The sequence below is a fragment of the Hyperolius riggenbachi genome, chromosome 7, assembly GCF_040937935.1.
Source record: "Hyperolius riggenbachi isolate aHypRig1 chromosome 7, aHypRig1.pri, whole genome shotgun sequence".
Lineage (NCBI taxonomy): Eukaryota > Metazoa > Chordata > Amphibia > Anura > Hyperoliidae > Hyperolius > Hyperolius riggenbachi.
The window spans coordinates 73,598,897-73,624,565 of record NC_090652.1 but is presented as its reverse complement, the minus strand read 5'-3'; the positions used below and the strand labels follow the sequence as shown (position 1 = coordinate 73,624,565).

At 48.6% G+C, this 25,669-nt stretch overlaps 1 protein-coding gene across 1 annotated transcript in view; it reads right to left on the bottom strand.

Moving 5' to 3' along the window:
- Positions 1-16,230, bottom strand: part of PAQR4 (progestin and adipoQ receptor family member 4) — a 45,558-nt gene extending 29,328 nt beyond the window's left edge. Inside the window, exon 1 of the mRNA XM_068244095.1 lies at positions 12,627-16,230. Coding sequence (XP_068100196.1) covers positions 12,627-12,792 — 166 coding nt within the window. The 5' untranslated portion in view covers positions 12,793-16,230. The remainder of the gene's footprint in view (positions 1-12,626) is intronic.
- Positions 16,231-25,669: the final 9,439 nt, after the last annotated feature.

Genomic DNA, 25,669 nt, shown 5'->3' with positions numbered 1-25,669 from the left:
TCAACCATTATACTGAGTATAGTGTGACTATATGTCACCTCAGAAATGGCCCCACTGAAGAGCTGCAGCTACCTCTGGACTGGAAAATGCAAATAGGAATACAGCAAACAGCGTAGCAGCTAATCTGTGCCAGGACCTCAGATAACCTTCCCCAATACATGGCATTCTCTGCACGGCACCTATCGAGCAGGTATGAAGGTCACTAGTACATGCTATAGGAGGGGGAACGCTATTCCAGACAGCAGAAGGTCAGGGACAGCAGATTGTAGGGATGAGGAGAACGTTCAGATCTGTAGTGCGGGTGCTGAGTAAGCTTCCCCCCCTCCCCATATCTCTGCAGAGACTGTACAATGACAGGAGGAAGAAGCTCAGGTTACTCAGGAAACAGCTCACACTGTACAGCAGCCTCTGTCCTGTACCCGGATAGCAGCTCTTTCTATGTCACCTCACAAGTATGGAGTCTCCTCATAAGGCACCTCTATGGAGCTGGAATGCCACATTTTAGCTGCATAGTAGAGGTGTCAGGAATTCAGGTCACTCCTAAAGAGATTACCATCCCGAGCTCCTTATGCCTATTTCTCCTCCTCACCTCAAAGCCTCTAATGTGCTCAGACTCTTACGGGGCTATTAATATAGATCAGGGCGATCTACAAACGTCTACATGTCTGGCGGGACAGCAGGGCTGGCAACTGTCGCTGCCATTTATATAGATACCCGAGTGGAGGTGAAGCTCTGTGGTGTGGTGGTTCAGCGATTAGAAGTCTAGCCAGGCAGCACTAGTCCGTGGCTAACATGCCAGGCATGACATGATCTGCATGGAGTTTGTATGTTCCTCCTGTCTATGTGAGGGGTTTCCTTTAAGCAAGAAGAACTCGAGAGAGCAGTCTCTAGGCTTCTCCCTGCACCCAAAATGCATGTGGCCAGAATATTTGTACTTACTGTGAGGACCCTGTCACCCTGGGGCGGTGTGGTGCGGTAAATGTCTAATCAAAGTCTGTGCCGGAAGTGCCCTATCTAACGCGTGAACATACCTGTTACCACACCGATCTGTGTTGGACCGAAAGTCATGCAAGTCTATGGCGACACAGGGTTTTCCAAAATGTTGGCGTTGCGGCGCATGCACGGAAGCATATTTTTACAATAACAGGAAGTGAGCGCAAGCAAGCATCACTTTCTGTTTGGATCCCGTCCAGAAGGGGATTACCAAATACTAAATCGGTAATCCACAGAATATATTGGCGCTTTATAAATCAATAATAATCCCTGAAGGCCTGTTTTTGGTGGTATGGCCTCCGGCCGCACCACATGGCTGCCACCAATACTCCGTCTGAAGCCGGCCTGAGTGTATATCTCGTGCAAAAATCTTCTGGCAGTACAGCTTTTTCCAGAAAGCAATTCATTCTCTCTCTTCCAAAAATAAGTTATAGCCCCTTTTCACATCATCTAAAACTAAAATACATTTTGTCCGGAGCCTATCTTTGATATTTGAAGGACACCTGGTGGGCTTGTTCACACCTAGGGTGTTTTGTGCTTGTTTTGAGCGCCGGCCACCTTAAAATACCTTGTGCAATGAATCCTTATGGGATAGTTCATATCAGCGCGTTTCGTCTGCTTTCCGTTCACAAAAGCACGGCATGCACCATTTTCGGGGCGATTTTAAAGGTATAGGAAAAACACAAAACAAAATTGCTCTGCAAAAGCGCTTTGCACAAAATCGTACCGCGCAGTGGAGCACCGGGAGGGGGGGGGGGGGGGGGGAAGCACTCAAAAAAAAAAATCGTAAATCGCTGCCGTCAGCGATTTCAATTTTAGATGTGAACAGTGCCGAAGGGAGAGAAATATGGAGGCTGCCATCTTCATTCCCTTATAAACAATGCCAGTTGCTTGGCTGTCATGCTGAGGTTTGGGATTAGTTGCTGTGGTGTTACACACCTGCAGCAAGCATGCAGTCAGTAGAGTCAGACCTGAGTCAGAGCATCTGATCTGCATGCTCATTCTGGGCCAGTGACTTAAAGTATCAGAGGCAGCAAATCAGCACAGAGATCAGGCAACTGGCATTACTTATTAGAGAATGAAGATGGCAGCCTCCATATTCCTCTCACTTCAGGTTCCCTTTAAAGTGTACCCAAAGCTCTGGTATGAAAATATATACTTACCTATGAAGAGAAAAGCATCTGGGTCCTATAGAGGCTTCCCACTCCGTGCTGCAATCCCCAGTTGCCCAGCATGAAACCTCCCCCCCAGATCACCGACAAGGGCTTGTCTGTAGGAACGTGGTCATACTGCGCCAGCATGAGTACGGCTGCACATGCACAGTAAGCCAGAGCTCGTGCACCAGGCCTTCATGCTACTGAGCAGGTGTGGGCGTGCTTGCGTGGGTGCAGCACGGCCAGGTCTGTGCCAGAAAAGTTAAGGTGCGTACACACATGCGACTATAGTCGTTTGAAACGATCGTTCCCCGATCTTTTCAAACGACGATCGTTTAAAAAAAAGCAGCCAACGACCATTAAGTCTAATGACGGACGAGCTAGATCGTTAAAAACGAACGATCTAGCTTGGCGGATTTTTTCCAACGACGATCGTTTGCAAAAGTAGTACATTGTTGGAAACGGTCGTTCGTACTATGCTTGACATGCGCATTTCACTATTTCTCCCTGAAACTTTTCATTTTTATGCGCAAGCGCAATAGTTGCTTTACATGATGTAACGTTCGTTCTAACAGTCAGATCGTTACACACTTTTAAAAACTAACTTTACTTAGGTCGTTCTTTCATCAATTAAAAGTTCATTCGTCGTTCACAACAAACGATCGTTGTCGCATGTGTGTACGTAGCTTTAGCAAGAGGCTCCCGGCGGCAGGAGTGAGAGCGACCCGAGAATCCTCTACAGGATCCAGAGGCTTCTTACTTAGGTAAGCTTGTATTTCTTACCCCCTTTTCGCCTTGGGTTTTCTTTAAGATAAACCTAAACCGAGTAAAATTATTTAAAATAAACTCATGATGTAGCTGCAAATGAATATTACATAGTTACCTCGCCGTCATTTCCTCTCAGAAGCTGACCATTTTCTTCTAACAACAATACCTTCCAGTTCTGACAAGATTTTGTCAGAATATATCAGTTGCTGTCAGTTATATATCAGTTACAGTCAGTTATAACTGAAAGAATAACCAATGTTTAAAGGACCACCAACTCGAAAAAAGTAGGCAGTTAAAATCTGACAGAACCGACAGGTTTTGGGCCAGTCCCATCTCCTCATGGGGGATTCTCAGGGTTTACTTTGTTTTCAACAGCAGTTTAACTTCCAAAATAGTAATATACCAGCCAGCCTCCCTACTCACTTGCACACTATTTTGTCAGTTAGGGCCTGAGCCCACTGATGCAGTTGTATCCGCTTCTGTCCGCTTTTCAGCATCTCTAACATTGAAGTGTAACTGAAAAGCGGACACAACTGCGTCAGTGGGCTCAGGCCCTATGGGCCGGTTTCCACTACTAAAGTGATGCGAATGCAGCCACCTAGCCGCATCGCATCACTTCCGCCGCCGCCCGCGTCACTTCCGCATCTCCCGATGAGGAAGTGAATTAAAGAGATATGACGTGGCTGCGGGCGGATGCAGCTGTGCGAGAATTTGCAGCATGCTGCAGGTTCTTGGATCGCTCCGCACAACATGCATGCAGTGGAAAATCTTCCATTGCTGTGCATGTGTTTCAGGACACCTGCGGTGCGATGCGGCTTTGTAGCCGCAACGCACCGCTCCTAGTGGAAACGGGCCCTTAGACTTTGCAACTGTTGTTCAGGAAATGCTGTTGAAAACAAAGAAAACCCCGAGAATCCCCCATGAGGAGATGGACTGGCCCAAAACCTGTCAGTTCTGTCAGATTTTAACTGCCTACTTTATTCGCGATAGTGGTCCTTTAAATAAAGTGTGCTGACGAGGAAGCTGTTATTTATTGTATTTATAAAGCACCAACATATTACACAGCGCGGTTGTGGGGTAGAGGCCATTTTTAAAATAAAGGACGGAGAATTCCATTGATCACAGTGGACAAGCAGGACGAGGTGAGGAGAAAGAGATTGCTGAGTAGCCTACACGGGAGGTAAGTAGGACGTGTGTATGTCTATTTTGACTTTTAATTTTCAGTTCAGTTCTGCTTTAAAGCCCAGCATATCATAGTCTTAGTAATATTTGTTACGCTTCCTTCTTAGAAGAAGCGTTCCCTAGCAAAGGAGCCATATTTACTGAAATAAGACATGTCTTGGTGGGTCATATGCTGCTTTGCCGCCCGTATCCTGACAGGTGGAGGCGGGAGAGACAGATGATCATACTGAGATCATTACAGCGACACACATGCAACAGAACTAGGCCGTGATCTACTTTCCTGGTCCCTCATTTGGGCTGCGCATCTCTCTGCAAGGCCATCTCTACTGATTCCCCATGTCTACTCCATCACGGGGCGTAGAAATATGACATGCCTGGAGTCCTTGTAGGGGCTCTATAATGGGGCAACCAGTGACTTCCTTTAAAGGGATACTGTAGGGGGGTCGGGGAAAATGAGTTGAACTTACCCGGGGCTTCTAATGGTTCCCCACAGACATGCTGTGCCCGCGCAGCCACTCCCCAATGCTCCGGCCCCGCCTCTGGTTCACTTCTGTCCCCCAATCATTGTCTGAACATTTCCCCCAATTACAGGAAAGATTCTGACAATGGGCTTGATTCACAAAGCGGTGCTAACCCAGTTAAAAGACTTTAGGCGTGATAACCGTTGCACCACACTGGTGAAAAGCCAGTTTAGGCGTGATAAGTTTAGGCATGATAAGTTTAGGCGTGATAAGTTTAGATCGCACGCAAAGTCCCGCACGCAAAGGAGCGCCATTAAACTCTATGCGAAGTGCTCCAGACTTTGCTAGTGCAAAACTTTTGATCAACTGTGCACTGCGGTGCTAACCCAGTTGGTGCTATAGTTATCACGCCTAAACTTATCATGCCTAAACTTATCACACCTATACTGAGTTCAGGCGTGATAAAGAGCTTTTTACCAGCATGCTAACTGTTAGCACCGCTTTGTGAATCAAGCCCAATGTCACCCAGCTCTACAGGAAGTGTTCAGCAGCACCCGGGGGACAGACTCTCCTTCCAGTAGTAGCGGCAATCACCTTGCTTATCAAGTACCAAATGTTATGCAGGTCACCCTGACCCAGCTAACATTATTTGCTGAACAGAGATAGTTTATGAGATGCTAATAAATCTGGCTGGCACGCAAATCTAATGCAAACTGTATGCAACCTGGAACTGGGCCAGTAAGAATCAGCAAACAGCGCATTTGAGTGGCCCCATTCCGATTTGCTTGCAATACACACGCACAATTACTGTCGCCCACAGGGATCTGGATTTGATCCCTTGGGTGACAGTTCAGGGATCAGTTTGGAGGCTGAGTTCTGTACAGACACGTTGCTGGCCTAGAGGCGTGGCCTGTTGCTATAGAGGAGGGTGGGAGGAGTAAGAAAGAAAACTATACCCTCAGCCTGCTCTCACCCGAGATGACCTTGCACTCCAGATCTGTTTGGTGGGTTGGAGGCCGTCGTACACATGTTAAATTCTCAGTAGAGGTGGCCCCAACTGCCCAAGAACCATATAGTGTGTGTACTGGGGACTCCAGGGTGGCGAGGTGAGGGTGCTGGCTACTATGCCACCCCACAATATTTATTCATTAAATTTAACACAATGCCCCACTTCCCCACAAAGTTTACGCCTCAGATTTGCCACCTTACATTCATTTTCACAGCCAGAAATTTGCAGAAGGATATTGGCCACACATGAGCAGTTCCTTAAAGTGGACTTGAACTCTTGCACAGGACAGAAGGAAAACACTGAGAAATGCACCCTGTATGCATTTATATAGTTTAGCCTGTCTAATTCCCCCTCATCTGTGTCTGATTGAAACTGTAATTTGAGCTCTGCCAGCTGACTGCCTCGGCAGAGCAGCTAACTTGTAAACACAGGATGTTGATAACATTTTGACAAAGAACAATGGGGGGGGGGGGGGATCTTTGGGGGTTTTCTGTCACCCAAGGGATCATGTAGGCCTGGTGCACACCAAAAACCGCTAGCAGATCCGCAAAATGCTAGCAGATTTTGAAACGCTTTTTCTTCTTTTTCTGTAGCATTTCACCTAGCATTTTGCGGTTTTGTGAAGCGTTTTTGGTGTAGTAGATTTCATGTATTGTTACAGTAAAGCTGTTACTGAACAGCTACTGTAACAAAAATGCCGGCAAAACCGCTCTGAACTGGCGTTTTTCAGAGCGGTTTGCGTTTTTCCTATACTTAACATTGAGGCAGAAACGCATCCACAATCAAAAAAATGCCTCACCCCGGGAGTATGCGTTTCTGCAAAACGCCTCCCGCTCTGGTGTGAACCACCCCATTGAGATACATTGACCAAGCGGATCCGCAGCCGCAACGGCTGCAGAAACGCTGAAAAAGCCGCTCGGTGTGCACCAGCCCGTACAGAGCTGGTACGGAGGGCTCATCAGCCTTCTGAACGAACAGCACACGGCACACGGCAGAGCGATTTCTCCCAGGTGGAACAAACAATGCGATTGTGAGGTGCTCCGGTGTCGGGGATCACTAAGGTCCGGCCGCTGATCTGACTCACGATTATTGGTCATGGCGGTGGTTTTCATCCTCTAAGTTTAGACCAGTGAGTGTACATAGCTTTAGGCTGGCCACAGATTGGCAGGATCTCAACCAACACCTCACATAACTTTGTGGATACGGAGCTAGAGATGACTAATGAGATGCAAATAATTTTGCATGAAAATTGTATGCCGCTTGGAATTCGGCCAAACAAATTCAGCCAGAACAGCATGTGACTTCCCTATTCCAAACTGCATTCAATCTGCATTAAATTTGCCAGCAAGCATTTCCATCTCACTGAGCATCTCCAAATGAAGGTCAAGGCTCTTTTAGCCAGGTGCCCCACCCGGCTAGTTTTGGTGAGCACCCGGCTGTCATCGGCTCACCTCCTTCTATGCTGTAAGCAGAGTTGAGTACAGAAGCACCGGTCCTGCATTTCCTCATCTTGCCCCACCCGGCTAATTTTTCATGCCACCCGGCTACTACTTCATGCCACCCGACTGGAAAAAAAATTCTAAGGAGAACACTGAAGGCCTTGTGGGAAAACCTCATTGTACCTTAGATAGTCTGCACTGGTGGCTCAAGGCCCATACATATATCTATTTTGCAGCCTGATCGACCATCCTGAAATCTGTTGAATGTACATGCTGGAAAGATCTCGGTCGAAAATGCTTGATCGCATGCGTGGCGGTAACAGTTTGATATTGCAATGGCCGATGCCTGTCTGGTCACCCACAAGTGTATTTGCCCCCCCCCCCCCCCCCCCCCCCCCCCCCCGGGTGCCCATGCAGTGTAAAATCTCACCTGTCCTGCTGCCGTGACTCCCAGTCTCATCCTCTGTCACCCCCGTGAGGCACCCTGGTGGCTTTCGGTGTGATGACAAAAACGGGGTAATAGTGGAGGAGGCCGGTATTCAAGGCAGTGGGACAGGCGAGATTCTATACTGCACTAGGGAGAGGGGTTGGGGACATTTACACTTCGGGGAAGGCCAGGGAGGCAGCGTAGGGAATCGACCTGTGGTGTATAGGCAGGCAACATCGTTATATGTATGGGCACCTTAAGTGGTCAGCAGTCCTGCCTTGCAATGCTGTGGTTATAAAGTTTAGGCCAGGCCTGGACCCCATCCAGCTGGAATTTTCTCCCGTTTGTGTGGATTTTCTCCTACAAACCAAAACATTCTTGTAGGCCCCAGACTATGGCCTCTTGTAGGCCCCAGACTATGGCCTCTTGTAGGCCCCAGACTATGGCCTCTTGTAGGCCCCAGACTATGGCCTCTTGTAGGCCCCAGACTATGGCCTCTTGTAGGCCCCAGACTATGGCCTCTTGTAGGCCCCAGACTATGGCCTCTTGTAGGCCCCAGACTATGGCCTCTTGTAGGCCTCAGACTATGGCCTCTTGTAGGCCTCAGACTATGGCCTCTTGTAGGCCTCAGACTATGGCCTCTTGTAGGCCTCAGACTATGGCCTCTTGTAGGCCTCAGACTATGGCCTCTTGTAGGCCTCAGACTATGGCCTCTTGTAGGCCTCAGACTATGGCCTCTTGTAGGCCTCAGACTATGGCCTCTTGTAGGCCTCAGACTTTGGCCTCTTGTAGGCCTCAGACTATGGTGAACCTATTAGATGTCACTGCTTGAAGGGACAGGGAGTGACGTGAATTGCTCAGTGTACTCTGCAAGGTGTGGTCCAGGGTCATTCATAGAGAAAATACAGAAGTATGCCTTTTGTCCAAATAACAAAAGACGCTTCAGGCTGTGGCTTTAATGACTAACTGTAGATCGTTTTCTTTCAAATGTTCAAAACCTGCATTTCTTCTTTCAGGCACGATACTGTATGACAAGCTATACATGCATTCCAGAAGCTTCTAGGAGCAGTTCTGTCTCATGCCTGAAGAAGAAACTTTGCCATTGAAAGCTTGCAAGAAAAGTATTGACAGTTAAAGGGAACCTAAACTGAGAAGGAAATTGATTTTTCCTTTTAAGATAACACCAGTTGCCTGACCCTCCTGCTGATCCTGTGTCTCTAATACTTTTAGCCACAGCCCCTGAACAAGCATGCAGATCAGGTGCTCTGACTGACGTCAGACTGGATTAGCTGCATGCTTGTTTCAGGTCTGTGATTCAGCTACTACTACAGCTGAAGAGATCAGCAGGACTGCCAGGCAACTGGTATTATTTAAAAGGAAACATCCATATCCCTCTCAGTTGAGGTTCCCTTTAAGGTGCCCATCCAGGGCTGTGGAGTCGGTACAAAAATCATCCGGCGCCAACTCCCACTCCTCAGTTTATGAAACCACCGACTGACTCCAAGTCCCCAAAATGGCTCTGCTTTCTCAGTTTAATACTCACCAGGGCTGTGGATTTGGTACAAAAATCATCCGACTCCTCAGTTTATGAAACCTCCGACTCCTGGTACTCAAAATTGCTCCGACTCTACAGCCCTGCATACATCAGACAATGTATGAGCAGATCGACCAAGAGGCAGATCTCTCTCTGATCAAATCTAATCATAGAGAGATCTGTTGTCTGCCCATACATCACAGGCCCATTCCCAATCAATTTCATGCTGAAATCAATCTGGCCTTGTGACGCAGTGTAACTGGCCATGTCCGCCGCTAACTCCGGGCTGCCTCAGTGCACCTTCTTCCTCCATACATGCGCCCCACATGGTTGCCATAGTAACCTGTGCGCGTGTGACGTCACCCACATGTACGCCGGCAACCACGTGGGGCAGGTGTATGGACGGAGGATGGTGCCTGGATATAGCAGCAGACGCAGACAGGTATTGTATAGTACACCGGGTGCCGGGGGGCACATTGAACATTGGGGGAACTGTCGGGTGTTTTATTGCTGGTCAGTACCGCTGTATACCCAACCGACCACGAAGGCCCATCTTGCAGCATGTCCAACCAATTAATGCGGCCAATTTCGCCCCCCTAAATTGGTCGCACTGTCGATCGGGCATGCACTTGGCAGCACCGATTTTCATCCAATTCAATTATGAAAAATCAAATCGAATGATTGTCTGATGTATAGCCACCTTTAGGGCTGGTACAGACGGACGCTTGTGGAGCGTTTACCGCCAGCGTTCGGAGCTTGGCATGAAACGCTCCCATTCAAGTGAACGGGAGCGTTTGTACCAAGCTTTCACGCGCGTTTACACGAACGCGGCATTCAGGTCCCAATTTTCCCTGGCGTTCAAAGAGCCCCTGGAAGCTACATGTAGCTTTCAGGGGCGGTTAACCGCGACGGGTAATGTCCCCCTAGGGGGAAGAAAAGCGGCGATCGCATCCAAACGCAACACGAACGCTGCTGAAAGCAAGAACGCATCGCCACCGCGACGCCAACGAACGCTACGCCTCCGAAAGTCCGTCTGAACCAGCCCTTAGTCACTAAAGGCTTTATGTATAGCACTATTAAAAGTGTCAATGCTACTTAAATATATGATAAAAAAAAATGTTTCCAAGATTGGATGCTACAAAACCTAATGCCTCAGATAAAATACATTTGTAGTTACAACACAGACATTTGGCAGATAGAGAGACAAATCACAAGAAATAATCAGGTGAGGTCTGATGACGGTAAGTTGTGTTGCCATTATACTTCCATTTCTATACTTACAGCAAAAGGATTCCCACCAAAGATTTTATACTGGTTTTTAAAAGGCAGGAGGAGGACAATTGTCTGGTTCTTATTTCTGTCTAGGTTCTGGCTGGCAAAGAACAGAGCAAACCTGACCAAGTAATAATTAAGGGACACCTGAACTGACAAAGATATGGAGGCTGCCATATTTATTTCCTTATAAACAATACCAGTTTCCTGGCAGCCCTGCTGATCTGTCTGGCGGCAGGAGTGTCTGGATCACACACCTGAAACAAGCATGCAGCTAATCCAGTCAGACTTCAGTCATAAACACCTGATCTGCATGCTTGTTCAGGGTATGTAGCTAAAAGTAATATGCCTGGTACACACGATGCAATGTTCCGTAAGACTGAAGGTCGAAACGATTATTTCTGACAGGTCCAATCTGATTTCCGATCGTTTTTTCTGATCAATATTGTATAGAAGAGATTGGGAAAAATTGATCAGAAAAACGATCGTCGGGAATCAGATTGGACCTGTCAGGAATTATCGATTCGCCCATCAATCTGGCGGAAAATTGCATAGAGTGTACTAGGCATTAAGCCCCATCTACACCATACAATTTTTTATCTGATTTAATTAAATTCGATTCATTGATTTGATTCAATCCAACATGTCCGATCGGGATTCGATTCAATTTGCCATTGCAAAACAATGGCAAATTGAATCGAATCCTGATCGGACATGACAGATTGAATCAAATTAAATCAATGAATTAAATCGAATTTAATCAAATTGGACAAAAAAATTGTATGGTGTAGATGGGGCTTCAGAGGCAGAGGATCAGCAGGTCAGCCAGGCAATGTGCATTGTTTTAAACTAAAAAAAATTAATGTGAGCAGCCTACATATCCTTCTTAGTTCAGATGTGCTATAAAGGACAACTGAAGTAAACAATATCAGTTTCCTGACAGCCCTGCTGATCTAGTTGGCTGCAGTAGTGTCTGAATCACACCAGAAACAAGCATGCAGCTAATCTGTCAGATCTGACAATGTCAGAAACACCTGATCTGCTGCATGCTTGTTCAGGGTCTATGGCGAAAAGTATTAGCGGCAGAGAATCAGCAGAATAGCCAGGTAACTGGTATTGCTTAAAAGGAAATAAATATGGCAGTCCCCATATACTTCTCACTTCAGTTGTCCTTTAACCACCTGGGCGGTATGGACGAGCTCAGCTCGTCCATCACCGCCGGAGGCTGCCGCTCAGGCCCTGCTGGGCCGATTTGCGCCAAATAAAGAGCAGCACACGCAGCCGGCACTTTGCCAGCCGCGTGTGCTGCCCGATCGCCGCCGCTCTGCGGCGATTCGCCGCGAGCAGCGGCGAAAGAGGGTCCCCCCAGCCGCCTGAGCCCTGCGCAGCCGGAACAAAAAGTTCCGGCCAGCGCTAAGGGCTGGATCGGAGGCGTCTGACGTCAGGACGTCGGCTGACGTCCATGACGTCACTCCGCTCGTCGCTATGGCGACGGTGTAAGCAAAACAAGAAAGGCCGCTCATTGCGGCCTTCCTTGTTTATTCTGGGCGCCGGAGGCGATCGGAAGAACGCCTCCGGAGCGCCCTCTAGTGGGCTTTCATGCAGCCAACTTTCAGTTGGCTGCATGAAATAGTTTTTTTTTAATTTAAAAAAAACCCTCCCGCAGCCTCCCTGGCGATCTTATCAGAACGCCAGGGTGGTTAATGGTCAATCCAACCAATATGCCAGTTATAGGTGGAATCAAAAAGGCTCAGTCTCTCATGTGTCTCTACAGGACCTCAGCACAGAGATCTCCCACCACAGTTTCCAGCTCTGTTCCTGTAAAACCTGGAGTTTAACCCCCCCCCCCTTAAAAAAAACCCCTAAAACATCCTCATCCAAAAGGAGAGGAGGAGGCGGTACAACCTTCAGTATTGGTTGTCACAGGTGGTCAGAGCTGGGAACTCAGGCATGTAGAGATCTTGCCACCAGAGTCTCCTGAGGGAGATGGATGAAAGCTGGTATGCTTGTCTGGGTTCCATGCAAAACTGATATAAGGTTTGTCAATGGAACAATCCCCCCCCCTCCCCCCCCCCCCACAAAAAAAAAAAAAATCCAACACAGGTCATAAGACGGGTAAGTGAATGACAGTAATGATGTTGAGGATGGATAACGAGAAAGAAACATCACTGGCGAACAAAAACCCTTAGTTCTTGACCTTCTATTGGGCCGCCCCAGGGACTTACGGAGGCACCTTGACAAGCAGATGGATCTACTGGTGCCAGAATAACAGACTAGTAATAAGGAGTGTAGAGGGATGATAGACAGGGTGAAGCTATCCATACATCTCAACCAAGCAACATAGATAACAACACATATACAAATACAGAGTGGCCACAGAGTCTCACCATGCGTGTAGATGTTGCCCAGCTCATTGTGTAGGTAGAACAGGCTTCGCATACATTCAGCACCATTGGCCACTGGACGGTACCCTGTCAACACAAACTTATTGAACTGGAGGTGTGGAGGAGAGCTGGCCCAATCCAACAGTCGTGGACCACTCAGGAACGCCATGTAGAAACAGGCCTGTCCTCTTCTCCGAAATTCTGATATTCGCTGGCCAATAAATGCAGGTTTATCAAGTAAGGTATTAGCAGCAGCTGCTCCGCAAGGAAAAATATTCCAGATAGGTCATCAGTTTCTTCCACACCTGCAAATATATTCATGTCCTAGATGTGACATTGCAGGACACTGGGAGCTTCATGGTTACGTCAAGTCCTAGAATCCTGGTTTCAAGTACAACAAACTCGTGTGGACGCCGGCGGCCGGTGTTTATCCGTGAACACTAGGCAGCCTGATTGCTGGTATTTGCAAGCTGCAAGTTGAGACGGAGCCACGAGCAGATCATCAGGAATGCCTGGCTCTGCTCTTTTCTTCCGCACACACAAATATTTCTCGTGCCTCATCTAGAAGGAGCCGTTTCATTCACAGAAGCTTGCAGCAATGTATCTGTCCAGTGACATCATGCCAAAGTTCACTCTGATATGAGATGCTGCCGGTGAACACTGTGCTGATAGCCTGACAAACTTGTCACACGAGACGTGATTCTTGAAAAGCCTTAGTCACTCAGTATCCAATCAACGAGACGCACGAAGAAAGCCACCAGTCCAGTGCAAACAGCAAGGTAGTCCTCCTCGGATAAGACAACGTGGGTGTAACAATTCCCAGCTTTATATCCTTGACTATAAAACTTGTAAATGTGTGACCGTTAGGGAACTGAACAGCAGTGTAGAGTCTCCAGGGATAGGACAACATAGGTGTAATAATTTCCGACTTTGTTCGCTTTGCAGTAAACTACTAGAGAGAAAGTCATTGGCTAGCAGCTTCAGAGATTTCTCGTCAGATTCAGAGAAGACACGAGAACAATACGGTATCTTCTCTAATATTTCAAGATCTTCATAATGTAAACTGATAAATCCTCCAAGTGCAAAATAAGGCAAAATAATTCATTCGTTTTGTACGCTTCCACCAGAATCACAATAGTCCTTGATGCAGAGACCACAGTGTTCAGGCTACCTGGAGAGCATGCCTAAACAGGTTTCCACACTTGTCCACCATGAGATAAACCCCTAAAGGGGTGTTCTAGTCAGTAATTCTATATTCCACCCCAAGGAAAGTTCCCTGGCCTACCTATAGGCATCTTCCCACTTCTACCAATCTCACACTGAGAACTTCTCTCAAAAAAATAAATAAAATTGAGCTGTCGTGATGTCCCTCTGTGGAAAGGCAGATATGTTCTATGAAAACAAAAAATAGTAGCAATGTTTTGTAACACTAGCAAAATGTCCACTCTGAACTCAGATAAGAGGTAGGTATCTGTTAGAGACTTCAGAAAAATTCCCCAAAATTCACAGCATTGTAAAAACTCCCTTTAAGTAGTCACCTCTCAGAAGTACCTGAGGATTCACATAAACTTATTTTGAACTGAGCTCAGTTCTTAACATAATCATTCATGCAGAGTGGGCAAACTGATAATGGAGATGGCAATATAATCTATGGCAAAATTCCACCTCAGAAAATGGAGATGTCTCCACGTAAAGATCAGTCTCTATCTTTCGGAGAAGGTGCATCTCTTAACTCATCACCAGCAGTAACATCTGTGGTCTCTGACATAGAGAGGACTACATAGGAGACCTCTGTAGCTATATCTCAGAGGCATGCACAGAGGTGGCTCTGATAATGGGATTGACTCTGAAGTGGACATGTCTCTGACATGGTGCTATTCGAAGAGGATGGAGATGTATCACACTGCAGAAAAGTCTGTAGGAAGACAGATCTCTGATATTTAGATGTCTCATAGGATGACAGTCTCTAAAAGGGGAAGAGGTCTTTGATATGTAGATATCTCTCATATGAAAGTATACACAGATGTCTCTCGTCACAGGATGGATTCTGTAGTGTGGAGAGGTCTCTGATAGGTAGCTGTCTCTTATGAGACTATGGAGAGGTTTCTCACCACAAAACAGTCTCTAAAATATTAAGAGGTCTCTGATATGTAGCCATTTCTAATGGGTCATCATAGAGATGTCTCTCTTCATTGAAGTATCTATGAAGTTAAGAAGTCTATGATATGTAACTGTCTCTGGTTTGGGCATATGGTAATGGCCATCATCTTAGGACAGTCTCTGTGGAGATGTTTGTTTTTCTATGACAGGGTCTATGAAGGTCTTGTCAGGTGGTTGTCTCTAGTGGGAGAGGAGTAAATACATATATATTCTATGATGGAGGGCTCTCTGATGTTTCTCTCATGATAAATGATTTTGGAAGGTGAGTTATCTTTATAAAATGTCCTATCTATGAAATGACAACCACTCTTGGCACAGAATAGCCCCACTGAGAAGTACCAGGTCACATATGGCAGAACACTTCTCTTCTCCTAGAGTTCCTCCTCAGTGGTCACATAGATCTCTCAGTGTACAGCAGACATTGTGTGCAATGAACAGGCTGAGCAGTTGCTGGACAAGTAAATGGGATAAAGTCTCTTTTTGCCTCATTCGATGGAGATGCCTCTCAGCTCTGCAGTCTGTGTTGGATGAGGTAAAAGGTGAATGGTGGCAGTCTTCACTCAGAGATGATGGGCATGTCTCTACTCAAAGCATCTCTGTGATGGGACAATGGGATTTGTTATAGCCCTGGAAGTGTCTTCTGTGGAAGGACAGTCCGTGGTATCTGTGATGGCAGGATTGGGTTCTCTGGGTAGAGGAGGCCTCTTGGCATGTACCTTTGGTGAAACAAAGTATTTCAACGGTCAGCAATTGGTTAAATACTGAATATTTTGGTAGATGGTCTTTACAATGTGCTCCTTCCTAGAGGGACTCGCTGCAATTTCTTGTGGAAGGATGTCTCCGCTTGTTTCCTTAGATGATGGAGGTCTTGGGAAGGAAGTGGAGGGTCTTTAGTATGTCCTCTGCTTCTGGTGACAGTCTCCTTTGATTGAGATGTATGTATGGGGTCTCTTCTCCTCTCAGGTGATAGAGGTCTCCGGTAGGAAGTGGAGGAGTCTACTTAGACAGATGAGGGTCTCCTATGAAGATGGTGACAGGTAGGTGGTCTATGTATGGTGGGGCTGGTCTCTGGATACATCCGTGTCTCCTTTGGTGGGGATGTCTCCAGTGAAGGTTGCAGGTCTCCGGTATCTCCTCTGGAGGGGAAGTGGGGTCTCCTCTGTCTCGAGTGAAAGGAAAGAGGGTCTTTGAATGATGGAGGAGGGGCCCTAGTAACAGATCTGGTGACAGGCCGGGGGGCGGAGCTTTCTGCACGGTGGGTTTCTGGGGTCTCCTGGTTACAAGTCACGTGAAGGGAGCCTCTCCCGCCCCCGGATCTCCGGCCCTTCCCAGACGCTGGTGGACGATTACCGGACACCGACCAGGGCCACCCCCTCCCTCTGCCCCGCCCACCGGCTCTCCTGCAGTAGCCTGAGGGCACGCCCACCCGGCGGCTAGAGGAAGATTGGAGGCGGTATCCCAGCAACCGCTATCCCCGCCCGCTAACGCCCATTCCTGCAGCAGGAGGCGGTATCCGAGCAACCCGGAGGCACACCCACCAACGGCTACACTACAGGAGGAGGAGGTATCCCAGCAACCAAGAACTCCGCCCACCACATCCTATTGTCGGCGGGGAAGGCTGTGGAGACACGCCCACTGCTCGAAAGAGCTACCGTAGTTGTTCCTGACCAATCTCTGCTGCCACGTGACCAGAATCGGGGGCGGTGATTGAGGTAGAATCGGCTTTACAGACGGGGCTTCATCACTGTCATCCACCTGTCTCTCCCACACTCACCATCACTCTCCCTCACCCCGATCCTCCTCACTGATACTGACCTGACCCACCATCATTCACCGTCCCCTGTCAGTTCCACTCTCCCAGTCATCATCACCCACCCCGTGCCTCCTCCCCACCTCCTGCCACCCTCCAACCTTCGTCACCCTGCACTGCCTGCCCCCCACCGTACCCGGCTCCAACCCTCATCACCCTGCACTGCCCCCCACCTCCAGTCACCCTCCAACCCTCATCACCCTGCACTGCCCCCCGCCTCCAGTCACCCTCCAAATCTCATCACCCTGCACTGCCCCCCACCTCCAGTCACCCTCCAACCCTCATCACCCTGCACTGCCCCCCACCTTCAGTCACCCTCCAACCTTCATTACCCTGCACTGCCCCCCACCTCCAGTCACCCTCCAACCCTCATCACCCTGCACTGCCCCTACTTCCTGTCACCCTCCAACCCTCATCACCCTGCACTGCCCCCCACCTCCAGTCACCCTCCAACCCTCATCACCCTGCTCTGCCTCTACCGCCTGTCACCCTCCAACCATAGCTCCCAACTGTCCCTCTTTGGGAGCCCTGTCCTTCTGTCCCTCTTTCAGGACTTTGTCCCTCTTTCTATGTAAATATATATATATATATTTCTCTACTAAAAAAATTATTTATTTGTCTCTTTTATTACCATCCTTTAAATTGATATATTTCTTATTTTCAAATTTTAATATGAAAGAAAATGCACCAGGATAGAAAGGACGAGTGTGGTTTGAATTATAAGCCAAAATAAATAAAAAAACAGAGAATAGCGCTCGTATCCAAGTTTGTAATTGATATTTTATTTATCTATACATAAAAAATATCTAGCCTTTGGAATTAAAACCATATAAGCATAAAGGGTTTCATATACAAGGTCACTTCAAAAGTTCTCTACTATATCCCCTTCTGCATATACTTTCTAAAAAAAATTTAATAAGTGGAACAATATACCTTCATTAAAATGTAATAAGTGGAACAATATAACTTCATTCATGCCATACACACTATCATGCATACCATGGAGCCACCTGAATCTCTAATAAAAATTCCCCATAAAAAGTTCTCCAATAAAATCCGTATAGATAAATGTATTGGGTCAATCCGCCTATGCGTTTATAGTAGTCCCCTCCGTTATCTCAGAGTGTCTATCCACCTGCCGCAAAGGGCGCTTTCAATCACTTGTGCGTCCAGTCACTTACGCGTCCTGCAGCTTTTCTAATTCTCACATGCGGGCTCCGGCCGGTAGCCTCGCAAGCAGGACTCCTCTCTCTTTCCGTATCGCCGCTCCCCCGGTATGGCGTCCGTTTGCAAGCTCCTTACAGCTCCGTGCGCTCCGGCTGTACAGCTTTCCGGGTGATTGGCCAGTTGGGAGTGACGTCACTTCCCTTTCCGGGCTCCTGCGTTCCAACCAGCGTTCCAATGCGGCCTTTTTACTTCTCCTTCTTTTTGCTTCTCCTGAATTATAAGCCAACCTATTTTTCTCATGAAATCTTTATGGTACGTACATGTGACAGGGGTGTAGCTTAAGTGTACCTCTTTCTCATCTCAAAAAGCTGGGAGGAATGCAATCCTCATCACCCTGCAATGCCCCCACCTCCAGTCAACCTCCTTGCATATCACCCTGCACTGCCCCAACCTCCTGTCACCCTCATCACCCTGCTCTGCCACCCCACCTCCAATCACCCTCCAACCCTCATCACCCTGCTCTCCCCCAGCTCCACTCACGCTTCAACCCTCCTCACTCTGCACTGCCCCCCACCTCCTGTCATCCTCCAATCCTCATCACCCTGCACTGCCCCCCACCTCCAGTCACCCTCCAACCCTGCACTGCCTCCCACCTCCAGTCACCCTCCAACCCTGCACTGCCCCCAACTTCCAGTCACCCTCCAACCCTCATCATTCTGCACTGCCCCCCACCTCCAGTCACCCTCCAACCCTCATCAACCTGCACTGCCCCCCACCTCCAGTCACCCTCCAACCCTCATCAACCTGCACTGCCCCCACCTCCAGTCACCCTCCTCACCCTGCTCTGCCCCTACCTCCTGTCACCCTGCACTGCCCCCACCTCCTGTCACCCTCCAGCCCTCATCACCCTGCACTACCCCCATCTCCTGTCACCCTCCAACCCTCATCACCCTGCACTACCCCCACCTCCAGTCACCCTCCAACCCTCATCCTGCACTGCCCCCACCTCCTGTCGCCTGCCAACCCTCATCACCCTGCACTGCCCCCCACCTCCAGTCACCCTCCAAATGAGCGTGGCCAAAATTAAGTAAATCCATGTAGTGAGAGACAGCGTTTCACCAGTAAATGCACATAATGACAGACAGCGTTTCACCACTAAATGTACATAATGACAGACAGCGTTTCACCACTAAATGTACATAATGACAGACAGCGTTTCACCAGTAAATGCACATAAGAGACAGCGTTTCACCAGTAAATACACATAATGACAGACAGCGTTTCACCAGTAAATGTACATAATGACAGACAGCGTTTCACGAGTAAATGCACATAAGAGACAGCGTTTCACCAGTAAATGTATATAATGACAGACAGCCTTTCACCAATAAATGCACATAATGACAGACAGCCCTTGTCATCAGTATATGTAGCCAGGTGTATATGTCCCCAGTATAGGTAGCCAGGTCTATAGATGTCCCCAGTATAGGTAGCCAGGTCTATAGATGTCCCCGGTATAGGTAGCCAGGTCCATAGGTGTCCCCAGTATATGTAGCCAGGTCTATAGATGTAGCCAGGACTTACCGTGTCCCCAGTATATGTAGCTAGGTCTATAGATGTCCCCAGTATAGCCAGGTGTATAAATGCAGGGCTTTGGAGTCAGAGTCGGGGCAATTTTGGGTGCCTGGAGTCGGGAAAAAATGCACCAACTCCTACTCCGACTCCTAACGAATTTGTAACTGTAATTAAAATAGAAAATATGATTAAATGTTCTATTTCTCAGATAATAGTCATTAAAAAGAATGTATATATACAGTAATAGCTGTGCTTAGTCCACAAACATGAAATAAACCAATCAAAATTAGTTACTTGTGCTGATTTAATAAAGCAGTCCCCGTATTTTTAAGGTCAGATATACATATCTGATTGTGACTGTATATATGCAGTGGTGCTCAAATACCCCTTTTTAAAATTAGAGTTTGGTCGAATTCGAATAGTAAATTATTCGAGGTCAGTCGAATATTCGAGTCGAATAATTTTTACTATTCGATTCGACCTCGGACTTCGAGCTCACTATTCGAGTCGGTATTCGAGCTCATTATTCGAGCTGACTATTCGAATTGGCCTTAAATAGCTTCCAACACTTGTTTTGAGGGTGAATGATGCAAGAAACATCTTTTTTTCCAAGTAACAACAGCAAGTGATTATGTGGGGATGTTCCTTAAAAAAAAAAGGTGGAAAGAGAAGTTGTGTCCAGAATTTTGTTCAGTACTGTATATACTTCTTCTTCTTCTTCTTTATCTTCTATATCTTCTTCTTCTTCTTCTATATCTTCTTCTATATCTTCTTCTTCTATATTGTCTTCTTCTTCTTCTTCTTCTTCTTCATCATCATCTTCTTCTTCATCTTCTTCTTCTTCATCTTCTTCATCTTCTTCTTCTTCATCTTCTCCATCTTCTTCTTCTCCATCTTCTTCATCTTCTTCTTCTTCATCTTCTTCTTCATCTTCTTCATCTTCTTCTTCATCATCATCTTCTTCATCTTCTTCATCTTCTTCATCTTCTTCTTCTTCATCTTCTTCTTCATCTTCTTCATCTTCTTCTTCATCATCATCTTCTTCATCTTCTTCATCTTCTTCATCTTCTTCATCTTCTTCTTCTTCATCTTCTTCATCTTCTCCATCTTCTTCTTCTTCATCTTCTTCATCTTCTTCATCTTCTCCTTCTTCTTCTTCTTCTTCTTCATCTTCTTCTTCTTCTTCTTCTCCTTCTTCTTCTTCTCCTTCTTTTTCTATATCGTCTTCTTCTTCTTCACTTATTTCTCTTTTCAATTTTTTTTTTTAAAGAAATGCAGCTATTTTTGAGCGTAACAAATAGCTGGTGGCGCACGCATGTTGGAAGTGCCATTGTATGTGTTCCCTGGCAGTGGAAACACACAGACAGCAGGAGGTAAATTCAGCAGCAGGAGGAGGAGGATGAGTGTGTGGCAGCAGGCAGTCAATGAGGCAGGCAGCGTGACATAATAGCCCTGGTACCTAGCGGTGATACCAGGGCTGTAAATAAACACAGCAGGCAGGAGGTCCCAGACAGCGGTCGTGCAGCCCACATCGTGTCCAATACACAACTGGGACAACACAGTTTTCAACCCGGGCACCTCAGAAAAATTAAACCTTTTTTTTTTTTTATGGTTTTTTGCTTTTGTTTGTAAAACAAATTACACAGATATATAGCTATTTTTTGACGTAATAGCTGGTGGCAGAGTGGCAGCAGAATGTAATTCTGTGTACCCTGGCAGTGGGAAACACAGACCGACAGCAGCAGCAGCAGGAGGAATGGAGGAGTAATGTGAGCAGCTATTGTTTGACGTAATAGCTGGTGGCAGAGTGGCAGCAGAATGTAATTCTGTGTACCCTGGCAGTGGGAAACACAGACAGACAGCAGCAGCAGCAGGAGGAATGGAGGAGTAGTGTGAGTGTGGCAGCAGGCAGGCAGCGTGACATAATAGCCCTGGTACCTAGCGGGTGATACCAGGGCTGTAAATAAACACAACAGGAGGTCCCAGACAGCGGTCGTGCAGCCCACATCGTGTCCAATACACAACTGGGACAACACAGTTTTCAACCCGGGCACCTCTGAAAAATTAAACTTTTTTTTTTTTATGGTTTTTTGGTTTTGTTTGTAAAACAAATTACACAGATATATAGCTATTTTTTGACGTAATAGCTGGTGGCAGAGTGGCAGCAGAATGTAATTCTGTGTACCCTGGCAGTGGGAAAAACAGACCGACAGCAGCAGCAGCAGGAGGAATGGAGGAGTAATGTGAGCAGCTATTGTTTGACGTAATAGCTGGTGGCAGAGTGGCAGCAGAATGTAATTCTGTGTACCCTGGCAGTGGGAAACACAGACAGACAGCAGCAGCAGCAGGAGGAATGGAGGAGTAGTGTGAGTGTGGCAGCAGGCAGGCAGCGTGACATAATAGCCCTGGTACCTAGCGGGTGATACCAGGGCTGTAAATAAACACAACAGGAGGTCCCAGACAGCGGTCGTGCAGCCCACATCGTGTCCAATACACAACTGGGACAACACAGTTTTCAACCCGGGCACCTCTGAAAAATTAAACCTTTTTTTTTTTTTTTTTATGGTTTTTTGGTTTTGTTTGTAAAACAAATTACACAGATATATAGCTATTTTTTGACGTAATAGCTGGTGGCAGAGTGGCAGCAGAATGTAATTCTGTGTACCCTGGCAGTGGGAAAAACAGACCGACAGCAGCAGCAGCAGGAGGAATGGAGGAGTAATGTGAGCAGCTATTGTTTGACGTAATAGCTGGTGGCAGAGTGGCAGCAGAATGTAATTCTGTGTACCCTGGCAGTGAGAAACACAGACAGACAGCAGCAGCAGCAGGAGGAATGGAGGAGTAGTGTGAGTGTGGCAGCAGGCAGGCAGCGTGACATAATAGCCCTGGTACCTAGCGGGTGATACCAGGGCTGTAAATAAACACAACAGGAGGTCCCAGACAGCGGTCGTGCAGCCCACATCGTGTCCAATACACAACTGGGACAACACAGTTTTCAACCCGGGCACCTCTGAAAAATTAAACTTTTTTTTTTTTATGGTTTTTTGGTTTTGTTTGTAAAACAAATTACACAGATATATAGCTATTTTTTGACGTAATAGCTGGTGGCAGAGTGGCAGCAGAATGTAATTCTGTGTACCCTGGCAGTGGGAAAAACAGACCGACAGCAGCAGGAGGAATGGAGGAGTAATGTGAGCAGCTATTGTTTGACGTAATAGCTGGTGGCAGAGTGGCAGCAGAATGTAATTCTGTGTACCCTGGCAGTGGGAAACACAGACAGACAGCAGCAGCAGCAGGAGGAATGGAGGAGTAGTGTGAGTGTGGCAGCAGGCAGGCAGCGTGACATAATAGCCCTGGTACCTAGCGGGTGATACCAGGGCTGTAAATAAACACAACAGGAGGTCCCAGACAGCGGTCGTGCAGCCCACATCGTGTCCAATACACAACTGGGACAACACAGTTTTCAACCCGGGCACCTCAGAAAAATTAAACCTTTTTTTTTTTTAATGGTTTTTTGGTTTTGTTTGTAAAACAAATTACACAGATATATAGCTATTTTTTGACGTAATAGCTGGTGGCAGAGTGGCAGCATAATGTAAATCTGTGTACCCTGGCAGTGGGAAACAGACAGACAGCAGAAGGGCAGTACACAGCAGCCCACTGTAGTTGTAAAATGTGTGGCTGCAGGCGACGTAATAGTCAAAGTGAACCAGGCTGGCTTAGTGAGCAGGAGCCAGGAGGTGGTAAAGGGTGGTAAGGCACATTAACGATGGTTCTAAGTTCCGGCAGCCAGTTCATGTCCCCCTCTCGCCGACAACAGGGGCCAGGAACTCGCCTTCCACCCACGCCTGGTTCATCTTGAGAAACGTCAGTCTGTCCACAGACTTGTGAGACAGACGTGAGCGTTTCTCGGTGACCACGCCACCAGCTGCACTGAAGCAGCACGCTGGAAGGGGGGCAGGACAGCACTTCCAGGGCGTACTGCGCCAGCTCGCTCCAGATCTCCAGGCGCTTGACCCAATACTCCATGGGATCAACAGGGGCATCGCTGTCAAGCCCGCTGTAGGACCCCATGTAGTCAGCCACCATGCGGGTCAGGCGCTGGCTGTGACCGGAGGAGGATGCTGCTGCATGCACCTCCTCTCTAGTCACTGCTGCCGGAGCCTCTACAGTCCTGTAGAGCTCGTGGCTGAGAGACAGCAGGTCTGTGGGGCGCTTGCTGCTGGATGCAGGCACCTGCTGCTGCCTCTGTGCTGGCTGGACAGTGGGGGTGGAAGGCTGGGGGAAGGCTTCCTCCAAGCGCTCAACAAGGGCCTGCTGCAAGCTCCTTATTTGTTGCGCTGGGTCTCCTCCTGCAGGCGGCAGGAACTGGCTCAACTTCCCCTTGAGGCGCGGGTCCAACATCATGCTGATCCAGATGTCCTCCCTCTGCTTCATCTGGATCACCCTGGGGTCCCTGCGCAGGCACGTCAGCATGTGCGCTGCCATTGGGAAGAGGCGGGCCACGTCTGCTGGCACATCGACGGCAGTGCTGTCCTCCTCATCCTCCTCCTCTGCCGCCTCATCCTCTCTCCACCCCCGCACCAACTCAGCTGCGCTGTGCTGATCCCCCTCATCAGCAGCAAGGTCAGGGACCTCCACCAAGTCCTCCTCCTCCTCCCCCTCAGAGGTGGACTGTGCAGCTGCTTGCCGCTCCTGCTGGTCCAAGGCTGCCGCTCCCTGTTCCAGCAAAGCATCGAGGGCCCTGTTCAGCAGACAAACCAGGGGCACCCACTCGCAGACCATAGCATGGTCCCTGCTCACCATGTTAGTGGCCTGCAGAAAGGGAGCCAGCACTAAGCACACCTGCTGCATGTGCCTCCAGTCATCATCGGGGACGATGGACGGGATGTTGCTGGTCTTGTCCCTTCTCTGAGCGGCGGAAACAGTGGCCAGGGCAAGGTACTGGTTGACAGCGTGCTTCTGTTCAACCAGACGCTCCAACATCGCCAGGGTGGAGTTCCAGCAAGTCGGAACGTCAAGGATCAGCCGATGGCGTGGCAGCTCCAGCTCCTTTTGCACGTCTTCCAGGCTCGCACAGGCTGCAGCCGAGCGCCGGAAGTGACGCACAACGTTCCTTGCCGTTTCCAGCAGTTCGCCCATCCCCTGGTAGGTGCGCAAGAACTTCTGCACCACCAGGTTCAGCACGTGGGCAAGACAGGGGATGTGGGTCAGGTTTCCCCTGTCTATTGCGGCAACCAGATTGGCCCCATTGTCGGCCACCACCTCTCCGACTCTGAGGCCTCTGGGGGTCAGCCAAATCCTCTCCTGCTCCTGGAGTTTGGCCAACACATGGGTTGCTGTCAGCTTGGTCTTCCCAAGGCTGACCAAGTGCAGCAGCGCTTGGCAGTGGCGGGCCTTCACGCTGCTGCTGAGGCGGGGGGTTTGGCCAGGTGTGCCGGAGGATGGCAGAGGATCGGAGGAACCTGCTGCAGTTCCCCTGACCCTGCGGGGTTGCACCACCCACTGTGTTGCTGCTGCTGCTGTGCCCGCTGCTGCTCTCCCATCCTCACCCCCTTCCACCAAGCTGACCCAGTGGACAGTGAAGGACAGGTAGCGGCCTGTCCCGAAGCGGCTGCTCCAGGAGTCCATGGTGACGTGGACCCTTTCACCAACCGCGTGCTCCAGCCCGCGCTCCACATTGGCCATCACAAAACGGTGCAGTGCAGGAATGGCCTTGCGGGCGAAGAAGTGTCTGCTGGGGAGCTGCCAGTCTGGGGCTGCGCAAGCAAGCAGCGCACGAATGTCGCTCCTCTCCTGCACGAGCGTGTACGGCAGGAGTTGGGAGCACATGGCCCGTGCCATCAAGCCGTTCAGCTGCCGCACGCGACGGCTGCTGGGAGGCAGAGCCCTAACCACCCCCTGGAAGGACTCGCTCAAAAGGCTCTGGCGTGGCCTTTTGCTGGCACGGGAATCAGCAGACACAGCAGAGGAGGCCACTGAGGACTGGCTGCCAGAACAGGCCTCAGTGTCAGCGGCAGGAGTTGCAGAGGGGGGAGGAGCAGTGCGTTTCCGCACTCCTGCTGGTGCTGCTGGAGGAGCAGGAGGGCGGGTGGCTGCTGTTGCTGCTGCTGCTGCTGAAGGCTGTGCAGTGATGGGTGTGGTGCCACTGCCAGCACCAGATGCCTTCAGCCTCTGGAACTCCTCATGCTGGTGGAAATGTTTCGCAGCAAGGTGGTTGATGAGCGAGCTGGTGCTGAACATTAAGGGGTCTGCACCTCTGCTCAACTTCCGCTGACAGTGGTTGCAAGTGGCGTACTTGCTGTACACTGTGGGCATGGTGAAAAAGCGCCAG